This window comes from Balaenoptera borealis (genome assembly GCF_965194805.1).
Source record: "Balaenoptera borealis genome assembly, chromosome: 4".
Classification (NCBI taxonomy): Eukaryota; Metazoa; Chordata; class Mammalia; order Artiodactyla; family Balaenopteridae; genus Balaenoptera; species Balaenoptera borealis.
The window spans coordinates 10065322-10087757 of record NC_138861.1 but is presented as its reverse complement, the minus strand read 5'-3'; the positions used below and the strand labels follow the sequence as shown (position 1 = coordinate 10087757).

At 40.7% G+C, this 22436-nt stretch overlaps 1 protein-coding gene across 7 annotated transcripts in view; it reads left to right on the top strand.

The window, feature by feature from the left end:
* Positions 1-22436, top strand: part of FAM13A (family with sequence similarity 13 member A) — a 365856-nt gene that overhangs the window by 257056 nt on the left and 86364 nt on the right. For 4 of the 7 annotated variants that reach the window (XM_082391636.1, XM_082391638.1, XM_082391635.1 and 1 more), the window contains one exon: positions 22389-22430. In XM_082391636.1, coding sequence (XP_082247762.1) covers positions 22389-22430 — 42 coding nt within the window. The other 3 variants (XM_082391639.1, XM_082391640.1, XM_082391641.1) reach the window with 3 other exon arrangements.

Below are 22436 nucleotides of genomic sequence, written 5' to 3'. Positions count from 1 at the left end.
TGAAAATCCTGTCAGATTTATTCATTACCATTTATGAATACTATGCGAGCATCTTGTGGAAGGTTTTGCTCCTTAGTGCAATTTATAAAGATTGATAAAAAAAATATGAGGAAGAAACCTTGCCTGAGAAGCACCTTCTTACCAAACTTGTAAGAAAGAAATTATTGCAACATATTTTTTCTTAGGAAACAAATTGATCTGATGTTAAAACAATATATGAAAACAAATTAATGTGGCCAAGAAATGGTCTTGGTTCTTTGGTTGCTTCAAATTGATGTTGAAATTAAAACAAATGAAACCACATCATTTTTGGAGCAGTTGCTGCTCTTGATAGCACAAGTGCAAACTCATATTGCCAAACACTTGGAATCTGCTGAAGAAGTTATGTAAGAAAATTAGAAGTCTGCAAGCCAGCTGAAGTGTAGAAAAGGAAATAAACACACTAGGAGAAATTGGATAATGTAAAATGCTTAAAAGATTTTGAAAGTTTTGGATAGAATCTTAACTTTTTGCATCTCTGTGGTTGCACATCAATGTATAACCCCAAGAGTTTATTTCTTTACTCAATTGTTGGTTATCATTATCCTTCATTTGAAACTCCAAGAAGTGTCTACTTTATCTTTAGTGTAGGCCTACAATGGGAAATATTAAAAAGTGGGTAGAAATATTGCTTGATAAGTTAAAATCTAATTAAAGGAACTATGCTTCAGTCTCTGGTGAAGAGTGATTGACGTATCAATTCATTCAATCAGCACTTATTGAGTGTCTGTTCTGTGTAACGGCTGCAGGAAAAATACAATTCTTGTCCTGGAGAACTTACGTTCTAATAGGGAGATAATATTTAGATTCAAATAATAATAAAATGGTGTGCTGGGAAAAAAAGATAAATATTGTAAGCGATGCAAAGGGCTATCTGAGTTAAAAGGGGCAAGAGATTTGTTCCACCTGGCCTAAGCCTGAGTATACATAGAATTTTGCCAGGAGAAAATGGAATGGGAAAATACTCTAGACAAAAGGTAAATGTTTGGGGTAGAAAAGTTCAGAGCAGATTTGAAAATAGTGTCCAGGTACATCTGGAGTGGCTTCCTGAGGGGAGGTATAAGCAGCTGAACTGGAGAGGGACACTGGGGTTCATTTAAGAGGTAGCTGAGAGCTGTAGAAGCTTTCGAGAAGAGGAGTGAGTGACCAGATCACAACCACAGTAGAAAATTCACTCTAATAGTGAAATGTATTCACTGGGGATAGAGTGAATAGAGGCAGAAAGGTCGTTTTGAAGGTTATCATGATACTGCAGATGACCAAGGCCTACTGATTAAAGAGACATGACAGGTCAATCAACAGATTTGGTTAAGGAGAGGAAAGGGAGGAGTAAAGATGACTTATGCTTTGAATCTGATTCATAAAGAGAATAATAACATCATTAACAAGAGGGGCCAGGAGGAGGAGAATTTTAAGAATCAGATAATATGAGGCTTTGAAAGTGTTGATTAGGGCGATAATACTAATAATTATTGAGCACTTACTTGCCAGGAATTATCCTATGTGTTTTACATGCATGATTCCATTTATTCCTCAGAGCCATTTCAGAGCTTTTAAACAGCTTGCCCAAGTTTATGCTGCCTGTCTGTGGCAGAGTCAGAAACCAATCCCTAGGAGCATAATTCCAGAGCGCAGTTTATTAAGCCCTAGTAGAATGCCTGTATTGAAAGATGTGGGGCTGGAAGGTGAGGCAGGAAGGGCGTAAGACAGGAGGAAAGACAGATGAGATAAAAGGAGGATGGAGTGACTGGGGACACTTGGAGAATTCCCGGGAAAGATCACAGAGAGCCAAAGACTTTCAGAAAACTGAAGGTGGGTGTTAATGAAAAGTTGAGAGTAAAAAGGCATCTAAGACGAAGCGTTTAGATTTAGTGACCAAAAGAGCATTGGTGGCCTTAAAAGCAGTTTCAGAAACGTGGTGAAGTCTGAAGTCCATTGACATGGGGCAGAGGAGTAATTTCTGAGGCAGTGGGAGCCGCAGAGGTGGACTTTGGGGAGCCTGTCAGTGGGAAGGGGAGGGGAATGGCGCTGCGTCACCAGAGGGTAAGACTGCCGAGGAAAAGCTTTCAAGGCTGGGGGGCACTTATTCGGGTGCCTGTCGGAAGGGGGACAGATTTAAGATGGAGGAGACATGAGGCTTCTTCCTGAGGAAGGATAAAATGATGAGATCCAATACCTGGGTAAGAAATTTGAGCCCCGTGAGTGGGGACATGTTCCCCTAGACTAGGAAGAAGTCAAAAAGAAGGAGGCAAAGGTGTGTGTGTTTGGAGGGGGCCGGGGGGCGGTGGTGGTACTTCAACCCCTAATGCAAAGACGATCAAAGGCACTCACTCATATTTGCTGATCTTGACTTTCTTAGTAAATTTAGGAGGCAGGGTAATTAGTGACCGAGAGAGATTCAGATTTGTGCCATTGGAGAAGGTCAGCAATAGTTTCTGTGGGAAAGTAGTCAAAAATCAGTCAAAGACAACTACAGAGTTTGCCCCGGAGTACTGAGGTTCAGGCCAAGATGAAATAACAGGAAATTTTAATCTGCCCCGTTGCCAGGGTTCTGTGACTTCCTTTTGCAGTGTTTTAGCGTTTAGAAGTTTGGAGGCTTTTAGTGTTTTAGTAGGGCATGCAGCTCACAGGATGCATACGGGGTGAAGTAGCAGAGGATGCTAGTGAACCTGTTTTTAGAAATAATTAAATGCTGAGGAAAGCCAGGAATGCGCCTTTTTTAAAGCTGCACGTTAGCTGGTCTGGGTGCAGGTTGTCCTCTGCAGACACGGACAGTCGGAGCTGAGTAGCTAAGGAGAAGGAGGAGGAACGGGGGAGGCAGGGGCAGGACGGTTCTGAGGGATGCACATCCGGGGGCTCGTGCGGAGGAAATGCAGGCAGGGTATCAGAGTTTGAGAAGCTGGAACCAGCAGGGTTCAAGGAGTGGTACTCCTGCTGCCTGACGGTGAAGAACTGACGTGAGGATGTGGGACACAGAGTAATAAAGCTATTCCAGTGATTGAGGACTCTGGCAGGGGGTGTAGTTGAGAGGAGGAGCTCCGGTCCAGGTACAAATTCAAAAATGATCATCAAGTCATGCCCCCAAAATCGACCAAAAACCAGAAAAAGGAGGAATTGTGATAAATAAATAATAGAGACTTGAAAAGGCAGCTAATTACTGAGTTCTAGTGTTAGGTGATTTTCAGAAATGACCACTGACATCTAACTACTAGTATGGCATGTTCGAGGGATGTTGATAGCAAGACTTAAATTATCAGGAAATATATGTGGAATCAGATTTTAAATTTGAGTGCCCCTGTTCATCAGTATTTTACCGCTAGTATGTATTGAATGTAAATTATAGTTTGGTTTAACATATTTCTGAAGTGCTGGGTCCTTTATTGTTGAACTCATATGTCTATTTTAGCCATGTAGTATTGATGTGTGCATAAAATTAGAAAAGACAAAATATTATTTCTGTCATTTGAATTGTAACTATTTCTAAAAATACTTGTTGTGAAATATTTTAAAAACTCATGTAGAATAGAGTAAGCACTATGGTATGTAGCAGAGTTCTGAAGCAGACCTGAGAAATTCTGAATCCAGTTTCTGTTCTGCCACTAACTTTCCATGTGAATTTGAACAAATTACTTAATTTTCTAGTACCGAGTTTACTCATCAATAAAATAGATATTATGATATATAATAGTGATTTCCTAACTCAAGAAGTTAATTGAAGTGTTAAGCAAGATGTAAAGTTGCATTTTTGAAAGATAAAAAACTTAAGCAAATATATAGAATTAAGTTACTGTTACTGGAGAATCCAATTAGTATTTCTAAATCTAGAATCAAAACAAAGACTATATTGACAACTTAAAGTAAGTTCTGGACTCAACTTCCAGTGTTTTAAAAGGCTGATTTTAGTTACTGATATTCTGTCATAATGTCTGAACATAAGTTTCAGGATGACTAATCCATTTTCATAAATATGATGGAGGATTTAGTCAGACAATGAAATATTTTTATATAGCAAAGGAGAGCAGACGCTTACAAAAGGACTTCGTGTTCTAAATTCAGAATTATGAGTGATCTGTAAGAAATCTGGGAAAAAATACAGGGGAGAAGGATACTTTTTTGGTCGTACCAGCCCCCTCTGTTTCTTTTTTTTTTTTTTTTTTTAATTTATTTATTTATTTATGGCTGTGTTGGGTCTTCGTTTCTGCGCGAGGGCTTTCTCTAGTTGCGGCAAGCGGGGGCCACTCTTCATCGCGGTGCGCGGGCCTCTCACTATCGTGGCCTCTCTTGTTGCGGAGCACAAGCTCCAGACGCGCAGGCTCAGTAGTTGTGGCTCACAGGCCTAGTCGCTCCGCGGCATGTGGGATCTTCCCAGACCAGGGCTCGAACCCGTGTCCCCTGCACTGGCAGGCAGACTCTCAACCACTGCACCACCAGGGAAGCCCCCCGCCCCACCCCCGCTCTGTTGCTGAACGTCATGGACTCTAGCTTTCTGCCCTTTCTTCTACTAAAAGCTGTTCTCTGGACTTTGGTGTAACTCTCGGCAAATCCTATGATATGAAAGAAATCTTATTAAAATATATTTTTACTATTGTTGCAACGTTTGAAACCTGTGAATGAACAATTATGTTCCTAAAATAACACTTTAGTATTCCACACTGAAGAGGAAACTAAGGGAGAGCTGGATAATTAACAGGCATTTTAGCAGACCTTACGAGAAATTGATTTGGTGTTACCTGCAAAAAAAAAAAAATCTATAAATAAATAACCAACCAAAAACATGCTGGTGATGTTCTTAGAGGAAAATGACTCTTTAAATAAACACATTCAACTTTATAAGGATAAACAGAAATAATCAGTTGAAATACTTCCGTGGGAATAGCCGTTTTGATCCCTTGAGACGGTGGGCTGTCTTAGGACGTGTGTCCTCCCCAGAAACGAGAGCTATGTGCCTTGGGAGATGTCCCCAGTGACCAGTAACCACCGCAATGTAAACAGACATCAGCAGGAAATAAATATGGGTAGGGCAGGAGTCTAGAAGAATGCCTGTGTGCCTTCTAGAAAAGTGTCACGCCTTCCAATGCTAGTGGTTTGATTTTTGTGTGTGTGTTTTTTTTTTTTTTTTTAAGGAAGAAAGGACACTGAGCATAGCTCACGCCTTGTGTCACAGAAACCTTTCGTTTCGGAGGCAGTGTCTTTCCTTGACAAATGGATTTCCTTGTTGGCCGTCCTCCGAAACGTTGAGAAGTTGAGGGACCCTTTGCTCTTGCTGCAGTTATTGGTTGCTTTCCGCAGACGGACAAGCCCGTCCGTGGAAGGGCTCGGAGGAGAGTTTCGCGTTACCAGAATTAGGCGAGCCCGCCGCCGAGAGGCTGCAGCAGCAGAAGCAGCCGCGCCTTTAAGCCCTGCGGCAGCTGCTCCTCTGATTGGCTGGCGGGCTCAGCTGCTTCCCTGGAACAAAGGTCAGAGTGGACTGCGGGGGGGAAATGTGCAGAGGCAGCGAGCGAGCAGCCCTGTAGCTCCGCCCGGGGAAGTTCGGAGGCTGCGAACCGCCAGGACGCCGGCTGGCGGCAGAGCAACTTGCTTCTCCGGCGGCGGCGGCGGCGAGCTGCAGCCTCGCGGCCCCCAGCCCAGCCCAGCCCAGCCGCTGAGAGCAGCCTGGCCCCCCTCCACCCCGTACAGACGCCCTGCTGGGCGCCGAAGACACAGTTGTGAGGGTCCCTTGCAAATCTCCAGACAAGGATGGCTTGTGAAATCATGCCCCTGCAAAGGTAGTGTGCTTTCCTACTTGGTTCTGTTCTTCTCTTCTGTGTTTTTCTGAATGTTCCAAAACCGTGTGACTTCTTTGCCAGGACTTGGCATCTTTCAGTCATGTGCTGCAAACGGTGTAGAGTTCCTTGGACGTAACGTGCTTCCCCGAGACCGGAGGAGTGTAGATATTTGACCGCTTCTCTTGCTGACACTTCTGCCCAGCTTCTCATCTTCTTCACTTGATTCGTCTGTTCAGTTATTGCCTTCCTCGAATGAAAATAAATATAAGAAAGCGGCTTTGACATGTGAAGAAAAACAGAAAGTGAAGAATGTATCGAGCGGGTTTAAAATAAAACTGAGTCAGCTTCTTAGCAATGTTGTGGAGCTGCGGTGAGCTCTAAGCTCGTTTTGAAGGATGTCGACAGGCGAAAAGACCTCTTAAAAATGCATCTTAGGAGGCTTCTCTGCTGGAGTTCAGATCTAGGCAAGGATTTTCTATCAATAAGTGCTTTATAATACGTGGACATAAACGTGAAGGTTATTATTTCCCCATGAATAATTTCTAGATAGGTTTATTACACAGATGACATCTTTGAACAAAAACACTGCTCTGTAAGAATGATTAAGCTCAAGGCGCTGTTTTGTTCATTAATGATTGTAATATGGATCGTGGAGGGTGAGGTGGAGGAGTTATACCAGTGCAGAAAAAGGTAAATTTAAACAAAGGGCTTGTTAAAAAGAACACTGCTGGTGAGCTAATACGTGAATAAGGTGTCCCGGAATGTTGAAGCTGGAAGTCACCTCCGTGGTGATGGAGTCCAGCCCACCAGTTTCACAGCAGGAAAACTGAGGCTTGAAGGAAGTCTGAGTTGCCCAAGGTCATGTTTTAGGATTTTTAGAATTACTTTTGCCAATCATATTATCCTATTTCAGCCGCACCTGCTCTACATGCAGTGGCATTTGATTCCATGTAAACGCTTCCTTTAAGAAAACTGTTAGTGGAAGTGATTTGAAAAGTCAAATGGTGAACGTGGTTTATCTATAAGATTGAATAAAACCTAGACAAAAAAGTGAATTTTATTTTTAAAAACCATGCCACCCATATTTTACTGGATGTTCATGTTTCAACATGAAAATAAGGTAAACAAAAATTGAGTGTTCGTTTGGAAAATGGTTCCTGCAGATGTACCCTGTGAGATAAAACGGTGTAGTTGTTTTCCTTTCACTGTAATGACAAGTGCACTGTCATGGGAGCTTGATGGGGGTGTCCCTAGAATTCCTTTTCTAAAATTGAGAACCCAAGGTAGCACAGAGTGATTTATGGATAGATCTGAAATTTGTCTATATTAATTCAGTGGAAATGTCCACATGCTTAAAACTTGCAAGAGACTAAAAACTAATGTACACTTTTTGGAGTCTTGATTTGGTTTCCAACTTTAAAGTTGGGACCTTGTTTTATCTTATAATGGTGTCAGGTCTTAAGTGTCTTAAGCAAGTTCTTTCTAGATAAGCATATTGGCTCTTACTGAACTCTGTAATAAGCTGCTCAGTGATATAATCACTGTTAAGAAGCAAACAGATCTTTATTCAGCTAAAATATTGTTTAGAGAGTTAAGTTGATGAAAGCTAAAATAGAATCAGCGTAATTTCCTGCAAAATTATTTTGCACTATTAGTCCTTACTAATAAGCCTACGTAAGAGGAATAATTTGACTTTGCGTTCAAGACTGCCGATCAGTGCATTCACTGTCTCCCTGTTTCTGAGAGTTTAATTTGATTGATTACCCTGCAATCCTCACTTCCAGCCTGTGCCTGCCTGTGATTATGTACTTCTTGAAGGCAAGGAACAGGTAGGTTTGTGTTGTTCACTTCGTTATGGACCTCTTGTGAATTTAAGTGCTTATGCAGAAAACTTTCCTGTTCCTATGTATAATTGCTTCTTCCGAGCCCAATTCAATATTTTTGGCTAAGGATTTCTGTGACCCTCTAGTAAAGATGACTGTTGCCAACTGCCCGCACTGTTATCCCGCCCGGAACAGGAAAGTTGCAGAGCCTCGTGGTGCACATGCCGGCTGATGGGATGAATGCTTTGCTCCATTCTCTTTAAGAGCACTGAGGGGCTAGAAACTGAATGAAAAGAGGGGTGAGGGAAAGAATAGCTTTAAATACCAGTTAGAGAAACTCATGCTCATTCATGTTTGTATTGAGCAGAGAGGCCAATGCCTCTCATTCTTTAGATGCATGAGAATTACCTAGGGACCTTATTTTTTAAAAATCAGCTTCTTCCTGCTGCCTTCCTTCCCTAGACTTACCGAATCTGAATCTGGGTGTGACAGGGAAAGTATCAACATTTTAACGAGCTTCCTGAAAGCGAATCTGGTACAAATGGTCCACACAGAGAAACACTGATCTAAACTCTGGTTAATGACTATAGCTTGTATAAAGCCATTGACAGCAGGTGTCAAGATGTAAGATGTAAGATGCTAACGCTATACTACTCAACATCCCCAAATAACATATTTAATATCAGGACCTTAGGTGAGGTGTCTTTGTCATAATTGATGCTTTCATTTACTAGACGGTCGGTGTTACCTATTAGAACAAAGCATACTTACAGTGTTTTTTAATATTTTCTTTATGACCAAACACTACCCTATACTGCCAGTAAATTAAGACACAACTCTGCTTCAGAGAGGTCACATGCTAGTAAGGATGCAGACACATTACCAGACCGTTACAGTTACATTACTGTCTTGAATCCAGTAATGGAGAGTATAATTAGCATAATAGTAGAGATGCACCTGCGTGGATAATATTACCCTATGTAACCTCATATAAGCATATGATCTTATTAGATGGCATGTTTGCATCTCAGTGTCTACTTAGCTTATAATTCCCATGAGTGACTTTTTAGCCTTTCTTAGCATGTTGTGAAAGTATCTGGAAGATAAATCTGTTACTGCTTATCTGTAACTAAGATGAGACTAACAGATGAGGTCAGAGGCTAAGACTGAAATAAATACCTGGGTTCGCTTTAATGTATTTTGCTATCTGTTTACAACTTAATGTAATTTGCAGACTTTCCAGGGTGGGAGTAACTATGCAGAAACTCATCATCTTTTAGAAAAACTGCAGAGGCTGAATGTTGAAAATGTGACCCTCTGTAGAGTGAGGGACTCAGTTCTTAAAGTTCACTTCAAATGGCTTAAATTAACGATGGATCTTATATGTCTTTTGAGATGGTTAAATTTTCCCAAACATTTTTAGAAATACTAAAATATTTGCACTGTATAACATTATATGGATATTCTTGCCAACTGAAAAAGTTCTTCCAAAGAAATAAAATAATGTCATAAATAAGTAGAGAAACTATATTAAGAATTGAAATAAAAGTTTTCTTCTCTGGTATTAAATTTACCTTCTGTCACTAAAGAGATAGTATGTTTTATCAGACTCTAGGCTTTACTTATACCTCAGACTCTTTGCATGATTCATATGCCATTGGCTTGTTTTCCCTTAGATATTACAGATCCGTAGGTAAGGATCTCCATTTTCTGTAGAGAAAGACTTCAGTAGGCTAAGCAATAAAGTCTTCACTCACTCTTATGTCTATGACAGAACTCTCAACTTCACAGCAGGAGTTTGATTTGCTAGATTAACTTTCAAATAGTCACTAACTCATCTTATATCCACAAAGACTAATGATGGATGCATGACATTAAGAGCACTAGTGATTAATCTAGATTCCTTTGGTTTTAATGCATTGACATCTGTTTTCACAGGGTTAGCATCCCTTTTTTCCCTTGGTTTATTTATCAAAGTGGGAAACTGAGATTAACAATGTCAGTGTAACTCTCTTTTTCATTACTTTACCTAGCAAATTATGGTGTTCAACATACGTTATTGAATATTCATTTTATGATGGTGAAACACACCATACTTCTAAATTGCAATGGCTCTTGAAGAAGGTTTATAGCAACAGGATTAGTTAACATGTATTAGTGATCCAGCATGGGAAAATTTCACTGAATCTTCTTATCAGCAGAATTCATCTGGTCTTTTCTAAGCACTGGTGTTTAGAATGTCCTTTAGCAAACAAGTAAACACTGGGAACATGGGCATGATGTGGGATTTAACCAGGGAACAGCCCAGGCAATGATGGTCCTGCTTGTGAGTCTTCTGGGTGATGTTAGAGAGCCCTCTACTGCTTGTGGTGGTGACTCCTTCAGTTAATTTATCTCTTCAACCCGTGTTATTCCGAACTTGTTGACACTCTGATAGCACTTCCTGCACTCCCCGCCCTCCTCCTCCACAAACACAGTCTAAGAGGGGGTTAAAAGCTGCCTCGCCTCAAGTCTGGGTTAACCCTTCTGGGGTTGAATATCTGAACTTGGACTTCATCACCAGTGTGGTCTGTATTTGGTAGTAACAAGAATCATTGAGAACAAGACAGACCTCTGTGGGCTCTACTCTCATGTGATGGTTGCAGTACCTCTGGAGTTTAAATATTTGCTAATTACTCCAGATAAAGAAGATAGTATGAACTAAGGTGCGGGTATTCTTCAATTTTACAGAGATCACCCTGTCTAAGCCACTGAAAAACTGAAAGAGAGGCGTTAGAGAGTCAGCACTAAACAGTGGGGAAAGCAATGGAAAGATAGTAAACTTGCCGTCACGAAATGTATCCAGACACGACAGCTAATTAGCCACGTGAATTTGGGCAGGTCATTTTCCTCACCTATAAAATGCGATGATAATACCTACCACACTTACTTAGAGGAGAAATTTTGTAGTTAAAGAATATTATAGTTCTTTGTAAATGATAACTATTCAAATGTAAAGAGTAGTAGCCTATTGCTTTTCTTTTGATTTTGTTACTCTTACACTTGCATTGTCTTTCAATTTCTTGAAGCAAGAGTGCTTTACACTTAAGGTGATGGTCTACCATTGCATTGTATTGGGTGAATAGTAGAAAGCGACCTAAAGCGTGATTTGTGGGAAGCGCCACTGCAAATACCATAGAATCAAATTTCTTGAAACTCTCAAAACCTTTTACCCTGTTTTTCCTATAATACTTATATATTTATGTGATGATAGAATGAACTGCCAAAAAATAGTTCGTACTATATGAAACCTTTTAAAAGCACTATTTTTTCTTCCCTTAACAAGAACCAGAAATAACTTTTTTAGTAATAGCTTTATTGATATAATTTACATACCGTGCACTTCACCTACTTAAAGTATACAATTCAGTGGTTATTAGTATATTCACAAGGTTATGCAACCATCGCTAACAGTCAATTTTAGAATATTTTTGTCACCCAAAAAGAAACCCTGTGCTCTTTAGCTCTCAATCCCTACTGTGGGCTGAATGTTTGTGCCCCTCAAAATTCATATGCTGAAGCTTTAATCCCCAGTGTGGTGGTATCTGGAGGTGGGACCTTTGGGAGGTAACTAGGTTTGGATGAGGGCCATGGAGGTGGAGCTCCCAAGATAGGATTGGTGCCCGTACAAGGAGATGAAGGGACCAGAGCACAGTCTCCCCACCCACCCCCATCCACGTGGAGGTACAGCAAGAAGGTGGAAGTCTGCAAGCCAGGGAGAGCTCTCACCAGAACCTGCCGTGCTGGCACCCTGACCTCAGACTTCCAATCTTTGGAACTGTGAGAAGTAAATGTTTCTGTTGTTGAAGCTGCCCAATCTGGTATCTTGTTATAGCAGCCCAAACTGACCACAGCAACCCTCAAGCCCCCTATCCCACCTCTAGGCAACCGCTAATCTACTTTCAGTCTCTATAGACTTGCCTTTTCTAGATACTACATTATAACAGATCATCAAGAAGCCAGACGTGGAAACTGATTTTATTTCTTGCATAGAAAAGATATATTGATGGGAAATAGTGGGGATGAGGGTAGTAAAAAGAAATAGTAGGAAGCCCTAGAAGTTGATTTTTTTAAAGTAAGTGACCCCAGTAAAAGAAATAAAAATACTGGGTAAGGGGAGAGGGAAGAGACACAGGACACATTTTATGAAAACCTTTTAAGGTTTGGGGTCAGGAAAACATGGTATCTTCTCATCAAATATAAGAATAAAAATCAGAACACTTGAACGTCATAGAAATAAAAATGAAGAACTGAACTGCTTTTCTCAGATCACATTGAATGGAACCAACACACTAGAAAAAGTTAAGAAGGGTTCAGGAAAAGCTTAAGATGATACCTCAGTATTTTTGCTGCCAGCAAAATGACGATGGGAAGAAATGTAACTTTGCTGTCTAGGTTAAAATAGCCCCTGAAACTATAATTAGGAACCAAAAGCCAGCCAGAGGAGACCATTGATAAACTATGCTGTGTTTTTGTAAGGGACTCTCCTTCATTTTCAACGCCTTGACTTGGCGAAAACTCAAGTGCCTGCCTCTGTGTGCGTGTGTGTCTGTCTGTCTGTCTCTGTGTCTTTCTCAGTTCCTCTAGTGCCGCCGCCTGGCACACACCTGCTGTGTCCACAGCGCTGGGCTCCCTGCCGTGCCTCCTCACGCCTTCACACATCCTCTGCCTTTGTTGGAGAACTTTTCTCCTGTCCATTCATTATCTTTGTCCTAATAATGCCAGTGTGACCCGCACAATTCACTCCCAGTGTCACTTACGTCCCCTAAGCTCCCCTAACCTGCGGGTCTGCACCGAACTTCTGACTTTAAGGTCTGGAGCTCTGGCTTCCACAGACCTGAGATTCAGGATGTGAATCTCAGCCCCGCCTGGCTCTGTGACCTTCCACCAGTTGCTTATAACCTTTCTAAAACGTACTTTTCTTATCTGAAAAATCTGGTGAGTAATACCTTCCTCCAAAGATGTCACTGAGGATAGAGTGAGATAACGTACATGAAGCTCTCAGCCCAAGGCCTGGCTTATTAGGGCGAGCTCTCAGTACCTGGTAGCTCTGGATCCCTTTTTTTTTATGATAATGGTCAAATGTCAAGTTTCTGTTTCTCGGCTGGCCTATAAATTCTGGGAAGGTTGAGCCCATATCTTAATAGCCTGCGTATCTCCAGCCCCTATCATAAGCTCTGATAAGTAGTAGACACTCAAAAAAGGCTGAGTGAGCTCTGGCCCTGGTTTTGGAAGCTCACGGAGCTCGAGCCTGGGTGGACATCAACCTTTGTACACTCGCCGGTCACTCGTCCTCCTGCAAACCGGTGTAAAATCACGGCAGTGCAGGTACAAGTCCTTGACTCATCTTTCTGTGCGGAGCCTTCCTCTGGCAGAGGGAGAGTTCACTGGCTGGAAGGTGACAGGCGAATTCGCATTGCTTTCTGCACAGTTTCGTGTGCCTCAAGAAATCCGCATTCAGAGTTAACGACCGGGGAAATTATATACCTGTTAAATAAAAACTATATTAACGAGCCATTAAGAATGTTATAATAAAGGTAATAATTGAAAGAAGTTAGTAAAAAAACAATTTCCTGTTTCCTTCTTCCCTTCTGCAGGTAACCCCCTATTCTTTTGCATTTGTTTCAGTATCTAAAGATTAGAAAGCATTTTAACTGATTTGCTAATGTTCTAAAAATATCCTCTTATCCACTAATATCAACGCCCTCAAAAAGAAAGTTACTGTGTTTTTACATTCTAAACTACTGCCTCCCTAAGGCGATATTGCTATGTCTATAATAATGATAAACATCAGTTTGCTGAACAAGAATCTCAAAAACAAATCAGAGCTTCCAGCTACATTGAAAATAGTTTTGTGACTAAACCAAAAATTTCTTTAAGCTCCACCCAAACCTTTGGGTTTGCAATGAAGTAAAAAAATTTTCTTTTCCTGCTCTCAAGCCAGAACAAACAGATAGAGTGTGTGGCAAGGCCATATTCAAACATTGCCTTGCCTGAACAAATCCTTTTCTGGGCTCACTGTACCCTACAGAAAGTACAGGGTTTATATTACTGGCACAATGGCAGAGCTCCCCCTCTGTGCAGTGGGAGAAAATTAATTTTCTTTTCGAAATAAGGGTGGGAGAAAACCCATGGCACAGTTGCACTTCCATTAAGTTCGGAATCGCAGGGAAGAAGGTAACTTAAACTAATCAACATACAGCTCTCTGAGAATGCTTCCAGCTGGCAAAATTAATTTTACAAATTATAAACAGTGTATGTTTTAAAAATATGTAATCGCACGGTAGTGTCAGCACTCAGCAGGGTCTTGATGATGCTGGTTTTATTCCACAGCCACTGACTGAGCACCCGGAATGTACCTTGCTGGGTGCTGGTGGGGCAAAGATAAAGACAAATCCAGGAGGTGGGGCAAGCATCGGAACTCAGGAATTTTGGCGTCGTGCGCTAAGCACTGCCTCGTGGCTGTGAACAGTGTCCGGGAGCCTGGAGGGAGAAGCCGCTCCCCTCTCCAGGGTGATGGAGATGGCGTCCCAGATTAGATGACATTTGAGCTGAGAGATGAAGTATTTACCAGACAGAGAGAGGTGGCGGAAGCATTTAAGATAGAGGGAACAGCACGTACAGACAGAGTTATGAAAGTGCAGTGAGAGGTCGACAGAGGCTCACTGCCCTGAGATTGGGAGGACTCTTGTGTGCCAGGTGCAGACATCTGGATTTTACCCCAGAGACGAAGGGGAAGCAGGGAGGCTTTTAGGTTAGGGGGATAAATCTGGTGGGAGTATTAAGGATAAACTGCTCTGGATGGCAGGGGAAAAGAGTACTGCCCCTATGAAAGACTAAGGCAATGGAAATGGAAAGGAAAGATCAGATTCAGAAGACTTGACTCTTTCTGAGATGAAATCAACACAGTCTGGTGATTGACCACGTGTGGAGGTAAGGGATAAACTTTTTTTTTTTTTAAGGAGAGCAGTTGGCCTATTAATACAACTTAAATATTGTAACAGGCATGAGGATTCTGTCCCGTGACTTCTAAACACATCTCCAGCCAGGATCCCCTGTAAAGTGAATGTGATGCTCTTGGCTGTGTCCACAGGTGGTGCTAGTTTCCTGTTGACCTTCTCACTGTAGGGAAGATGCAAAAGAGATGGAAGGTGAAGCAATCCCACCCCTCCCTGCTTAAAAACTTTACTCCCCTTCCCTGACAAGCACACTCACCACCCCCCTCCAACTCCCTAGAGATCGAAAGGTGGTCATCAGAAGGGCACGGGTGGAACTAGCTGGGTAGAGGGATTGAATTAGAATGAGATGCTCCCTAGTTCCCTCCAAGTATAATAGTTCTTTGACTTGAAGAGACCAAAATATAGGTGATAAAGAATGCTGTGGTCACAAAGTAAGGAGGAATCAAAAAAGAAACAAAAAAACCAGGGGTCCCTGAGTCTCCTTGACACCATCCTGTGGTATAAGCAGGAAAAGAATATTTAAAAGAGACTTGGATAGAGACACAGATGTACAGAACAAAAGTATGGATACCAAGGGGGGGAAGCAGCGGGGATGGGGGTGATGGTGGTGGGATGAATTGGGAGATTGGGATGGACGTGTATACACTGATGTGTATAAAATGGATGACTAATAAGAACCTGCTGTATAAAAAATAAATAAAACTCAAAAATTCAAAAAATCTATAAATAAATACAATGAAATAAAATTCAAAAAAAAAAAAAAAAGAGAGAGAGAGAGACCTGGAAATCCTCTGTCAGCTCCACCACGGTCATCTAAAACGACATTCTCGCGCCCATTGCTGGGCAGATCTGGACCCGCTTCCTCTCTGATTTTCTGTGCCATCCAGGCTCAACAATATCTGTACTTCTTTGGCCCAGAGCTGATTCTGGCAGTGGGGCAGAGAAGAAAAAGTGTTTGTTCTCTGTCCTATGAGAACATAGATCTTAATTCAGCAACATTCACTGAGTATTAATTACACATCAAGCAAGGGAGATGTGTTTTTAGCATAGCATTTTTCAACTGTGGGTCATGAACTATTGGTGGTCATAAAACCAATGGAGCAGGTTGTGACCAGTGTTTTATATAAAGCGAAGTATAACAAAATAGAAAATATCCAAAGTAAGAATAATTTTATGACATGTGTCCCTTTTATGTGTCTGTGTACTATCATGATGTAAAATGTGTTTCTAACTGGATCGTGGCCAAAGTTTTTCAAAACACTGACTCTGGACTGCTTACTGAGGATAGTTTATTTGAACGAGAGGTTAGTACAGACCTGGAAATCGAATCCTCATGTCAGTGTGGGAAATCTATTCTAATCTCCGCATCCCTACAAATGAATTTCCAGAGCACAACCTTTACATAAGATGGAGACACTTTCGTCAGGTTCTTAATTCCGGATTTGGGGAAAAAACATTTGTTTAGTAGATATATTAGTTTCCTAGCACAGCTGTGATGAAGTACCACAAACAGGGTAGCCCAGAAAACCAGCAATTTCTTGTCTCACAGTTCTGGAGGCCAGAAGTCCCAAATTTACATGTTGGCTAGGGCTGTGCGCCCTCTAAAGACCCTGGGGAATGAGTTGTCCCTGCCTCTCTCCTCGCTTCCTGGAGTTCTTGGCTTGTGGCAACACAATTCCAGTCTTCACAACGCGTGCTCCCTGTGTGCAAATATCCTGTTGATAAGGGCGCTGGTCATATTGAATTAGGGCCCACTACAGTAACTTCACTTTAACTCGGTCACCTCTATAAAGACTGTATTTGCAAATAAGATCACATTCTGAGTTTCTGGGGGTTAGGGCTTCAGCGTATCTTTTTGTAGGGACACAACTCATCCCCTAACAATATATTTCAAATTTCTACTAAGCAATCAAGAAAATAGTAGAAATATTTTCCTGTCTTATCGGGGGGAAAGCTGTAAATGTTTGGAAGTCTTTTGATTGGTTTTGCTTCCGAAGTGTAATACCTCTTCGTGTTAGCTAAAATTTCTAGTCCTGTGAATGTTAACAGTTCAGCTCTTTGCATTTACCCTTTGGTCAGGAAAACATATTTGCTCTTGAACTTCAGTGGTTTGTTTTTATTTCTCCTGGCAGCTAGGTGTTGCATTCTTAGTTACAACATACAAATAATATAACTGTAAACAAAGTTGCTTGGGTTTATAATAAAGAAGTATACATACATCTACAAAAATGCCCCCTGAAATTACAGGGGCAAACACTTAGCTACAAACTGATCTGTTTTCCAAAAGGAACAGGGAGATTGTTTTCTACCGTGTTCCTGAATGGAGCTGAACCAAAAATCTGAGCAGCAGAACGCCAGCTGCTACATCACACCCCAAGTGGAGGGTTATAAACGCTATAAATGGAGGGTTATGAATGTTAATGCCTGAGACTGTGGATAAATCAAAAGGCTCCAGTATGGCACTTTATATTTTGCAGAGGAAGGAAGGAAAGTAAATATGCTAATTTCACTCACCTCATCGTCCTCGAAGAAAATTCATCTATGAAAATTCTTCCACTTAGTACATTCTGTTGCAACGTGAGGGAAAAACCTGAATTCCAGAGAAAATGTTTACCTAATACTTTAAAGTTTGTCCTTTCACTTGGCCCTCCCTTTCTCTCTCCCCTTGGCTCTTTGTGTGTTTGTTTGTTTGTTTTTAAGCCCCAGGAGATGGTTTTTCTAGTTTCTTCAATGAATGGAACCTAATCCTTAGCCTTTACCTATTTGCTATACTTTTCAGTACCCAAGGAACACTTACAAACTGTTTCTCCTAGCTCAGGTCACTTGAAAATGTAGTTAAAGTATGTCGCCAAATATGCAGATTATGTTAATTTGGGGGTAGCCAGCCACATTAACCAATTAGAAAGTTGGACTAATTGGAACATTTATCGGGACAGTTCAAAAGGGAATTGAATGGAATGGTGGTTTGATCCAGTAACTGAGTGTCCGTTCTGAATACCTCAGTCTGGGAATTCTCCCAACAGTATTTGGTTTTTCTTAGACACAGAAAACGCCATGCTTTTCACAATCTCGGTTAGCTTGCTGTGTAATTAAATTGATAGGGATTGCATTCTGTGGCTTCAGTTTAGAAATGAGTGCAGCTCAGGAAGAGATTGTAAATCTAGGTGTCATCCATTTACATGCCATTATGTTCAACCAATGTTGAACCACATAAAAAGATAAGTTAGTAGAGCACAGGGAACGGTACTCAATATTCTGTAATAACCTATATGGGAAAAGAATCTGAAAAAGAATGAATATATGTATATGTGTAACTGAATTACTTTGCCGTAGGCCTGAAGCTAACACAACATTGTAAATCAATTAAACACCAGTATAAAATAAAAATTAAATGAAAAAAAAGATAAGTTAGGCCCCCACTAAAACCCTCCTGTCTTTGTTATTGCCCTTCTCAGTTGTAGCTTCTTAGATTTGGACTGTTACTTGGGTCTATTTGATAAATGTTCTTCCCACAGGTAGCTGTTTTGAGAGACCATAACACCCCATGTCTAGGACGTTAAGCGCCCAGTGGCCTGACATACATGAGGTGATTGCCCAAATCTCTCAATGTATTTGAATTAAAAAAAAAAAAAAAGGCAAACTAATGAGCCGCTTAAACTTGGCTATTATTCTGAGTCAGCAAACAGGAAATAATTAACACATTGGGTTTATACTAGTAACCAAGGAGGAAACTGAATAAATTCCAAGTTGTTACAGTTTGTCATTGGCTTCATTTCATGACACGTCTCCCCTTTTCATTCACAGTACATGTGCTTATTTTTAAAAATTGAAAGTAAATCTGAATTAATTCTCAATTTAAAATTTAGGGAAAAAAATTACAACTCAGTTAATATCATTGGACATGTCTGAGATTGATGTAAAGCTAGGAACAGGCATAAGTATCTCTATAAATAGGTGTTTGGGCACATGTAATAATAGTCCAGTATTCATTTTGCACAGAGGTAGAAGTGGTGATATTTTCAAATGTTTTGCATTCCAGTGTGTACATTTTATGGAAAAGTTTATTTTCTCTGTTCTATTTGGAAGAATTGTCCTCGGCCATTTTTCCTTCAAATTGCCTTTAAAGTCAATGCATAAAATTGATTTTTAGAATTAAGTGACTTAATCAATTTGAAATCAATGCTTTAGTTGTTTCATAATTTATACTGTTGTCAAGATTACATTACTAAACCCCGGGCCAAGGGTACTTTTATGAAAGGGAAAAAAGAAATAGGCTAATTAAGTGTCAAAATTAATTATTTATCCTCATTTTCTTTTCAAATTATATTGTTCTTCTTGGTACTGCGCATGGATTGCTGCCCTGTTGGCTGCTACTGACTAAGCACATCTACTACTGAGTCTGTTTCATTTCATTTAAATAACAGTGCTTTCATTTTCTTTTTTGGAACACTTATAACTGCTCAGAATTCAGGGACATATCCAAATTAAGAATTTCTGATTTTGTCTTTCATTGACAAATTTACCTTATACACATGCAGCCTGAAAAATATTTGCTCATGATTAAAAACTTGTGTTTCTATCGAGACGTTCTTGACATGGTGCCAATACATTTTAATAAATTAACCACCTTGTACGCACTATCAGGCATAATGCATTGTGAATGGACTTTGACTAAAGTCAGTGTAGAGTTGCTATAATCCGAAGCATGGCATGGAGCTTATAAATTATAAAGTCCACAAGATCTTGTGCCAGAATGAGGACATTCACTCCATAATATTTTGATAAGTTAAAATGGAAGGCAAGGCAGTAAACAACAAAAGTGTGTTATCTGCACATCACTAGCTGTGTGACCTGGGTAAGTTGTGTGCCCACTCTGAGCCTGCTGTTCTCAAGGGAGGGGCAAGTACCAGGGAGGGATTTTTGTGAGGATTTACATGAGATAATTAATGTCAAGCACCTGATCGTACCTGGCTGTTGAGTAAGTGTCTGAGGGAGAGAAGGTGTAAAGAAAGAAAAGATTGATTTTGATTCCCCCTGTTGGCTACAAGGAAATTTTCAGGCACACACAAAAAGTGTTAGCCAAAGCACATAACAGCTGTGTTCAGAACTCTGTACCATTAAATCACCTCCCAAAGCACTCCTGAATTCTAAGAAAACCAACCATACTGCTAATTGAATGGTCACTAAAGTACCCTTGTTAATTTTCATTATAATTTGTTACATGTTAGAGTTAAGGATCTGTTCTGGGCAAAAAAGTATTTAGTACGGCGCTCGTTTTATAACACTTGTGTGGCCAAAATCTTGGCTCCCTGTACAGGGATGCCGAAATGAGATACAGAGACAGAGTTTTGGAGGAGAAAGAAAGGGTGGCTTTATTCTTTGCCAGGCAAAGAGGGGAACACAGCAGGCTAGCACCCCAAGAACTGTGCCCCCCTCCCTGGGGAATAGGGAGAGGTCTTACAGTCAGGGCTTGTGGTCAGGGGTATGCAGTAAGGATCAAGGCAGTAACAGTCCTGCATTCTTCTTTCTTCTGCAGAGTTTCAAAAGGGTGGGGTTGCTGACAGGATTAGGGTGTGTGCAGGGTCTCAGGTGGTCAGTCTGCTAATCTTGATGAGTTTCTCTGGGCCCTTTAATCTTACCTCAGGTGGTTTCCTGGCTGCTCCCCGCTTGATTTGCAACTGTTCGAATCTGCCCTTTGGAACTCAGGGAAGGTCATGGAGGCTGGAGTCTTGCCTACAAGAAATGGGGAACAAAAAGGCCTCTGTGCCTGGGAGCCCCATAGGCCCTGCTCCGTTTTACACGGAGGCAATGTTCCCATAATAGTAAAATCATTATAAGTTTTTTGTTGCAGCCTTTTTGCATAGTGGGGTCACACTTAGTACTTTTTGACACTGAACGCTTGATTAGCAAATAAACCCAATTCTAACATGTTTATAATTTGTTAAGTGTTTTCAAGGACTATTTTGAAGTCAAATGTGTAAGCCCCTTGTATCAGTTTGGCTTAAAGTAGTCACTGCTGTAATAGCACTGCTCCAGGTGGTTTCTTCCCAAGACACCTGGACATTTCCCAGGTGTTAGTGCCTGTAACTTGTCAAGCTTTGCCTTCAGCCCATTAACATTAGAGTCAAGAATAAAGCTGATCTATCACTTACCTTTCACTTGGGAAGAATTGGCACAATCAGTTACAAACAAAATCTTTGGCAAGATAAACACTAGAATAGTTAAGCAATATTGACATTGGAAACCAAAATCATGAGAGAGTGAAAAATAGCATGCCGTATTTTATGTGCCATCTTGCAACTAAAATGTTAAGACCTTTTCAACTTCCAGGACAGGGGTGCGTGCGTGTGTGTGTGTGTGTGTGTGTGTGTGTGTGTTACACTATAACTTGTAATAAGATTTTTGGTGATTGCCAGGATATTACCAACTGAAGCAAACATTTCTCTTTTCATCAATGATGCTTATGGTATACCACAGGGGTACAAGACGAAAATATTTGCGCTTCTTAATTTTACCTGATACTTCACATTTCTACTTTTATCTGTTTAATGATGCACATAATTAACATAAATAGATACTTAGTCATATATTAAGGGGAGTAGCTGCTTAAAAGCAAATTTTTATATGAGTGTGTAATCAAAAATGTTCAAAGACCACTCCAGTAGACACTGAAGAGGAGAGACTCATTCATTGATTCGAGGTCATTTATCAGAAGAAAAAAACATGTAGAAGAAAGGAAAAATATTTTACTATAGTATATATTTCATATTTTTAATTAAATACTTTTATATTAAGCTTCATATTGCTTCAGTGCTGTTTGAGGAACTTAAACTATTTTTTTTGGCTGCGTTGGGTCTTCGTTGCTGCGCACGAGCTTTCTCTAGTTGTGGCGAGCGGGGGCTACTCTTCATTTTGGTGTGCGGGCTTCTCATTGCGGTGGTTTCTCTTGTTGTGGAGCACAGGCTTCAGTAGTTGTGGCATGTGGGCTCAGTAGCTGTGTCTCAGGGGCTCTAAAGCGCAGGCTCAGTAGTTGCGGCATGTGGGCTCAGTAGCTGTGGCTTAGGGGCTCTAAAGCACAGGCTCAGTAGTTGTGGCGCACAGGCTTCGTTGCTCTGCGGCATGTGGGATCTTCCTGGACCAGGTATCGAACCCATGTCCCCTGCATTGGCAGGCAGATTCTTAAGCACTGCGCCACCAGGGAAGTCCCTTAAACTATTTTTTATAGTTTCATTTGTGTCCTTTCATGTTATTCACCCTCATTAATACTGTGCGTAACTATAGAAGACAGAGAGCCTGAGTGTTGTTTACTGATGCCCTAGCATTTCATTGCTAGGGCATCATACACTTAACAGGAATATTTTGTTGGCTGTGTCTTACTTTCCTCATCACGTTAATGAGTTGTAATTAGCTTTACTGAGATAACTGAGTATGTAATCATTTTAAGGGTTTATGTGTAATATAGGAATACTTGGATTGGGCTTGTAGAATAAGGTAGTAAAAAACTTCCTCTTCAAAGGGTGATGTGAATTACTTTTGCCTTAGGCTAATCTTGAAAGAAACCTCTCTTGATGGTCTCCCTTGAGGAAGTAATTGGCCTTGGCTAGGTCCAAGGTAGAGTATATTTTACTAACCTTACTCCATTGTGAGATTAGCTCTAATATGTCAAAAGAAAAATCGTGATAGGTGGAACAGAGTTTTAGTAAAATTGAGATGTTATGATATTAACAGGAATTATATTAATTCAAGTTTTATTTTCCTTTCAGTTCGCAGGAAGATGAAAGACCTATGTCACCTTTCTATTTGAGGTACTT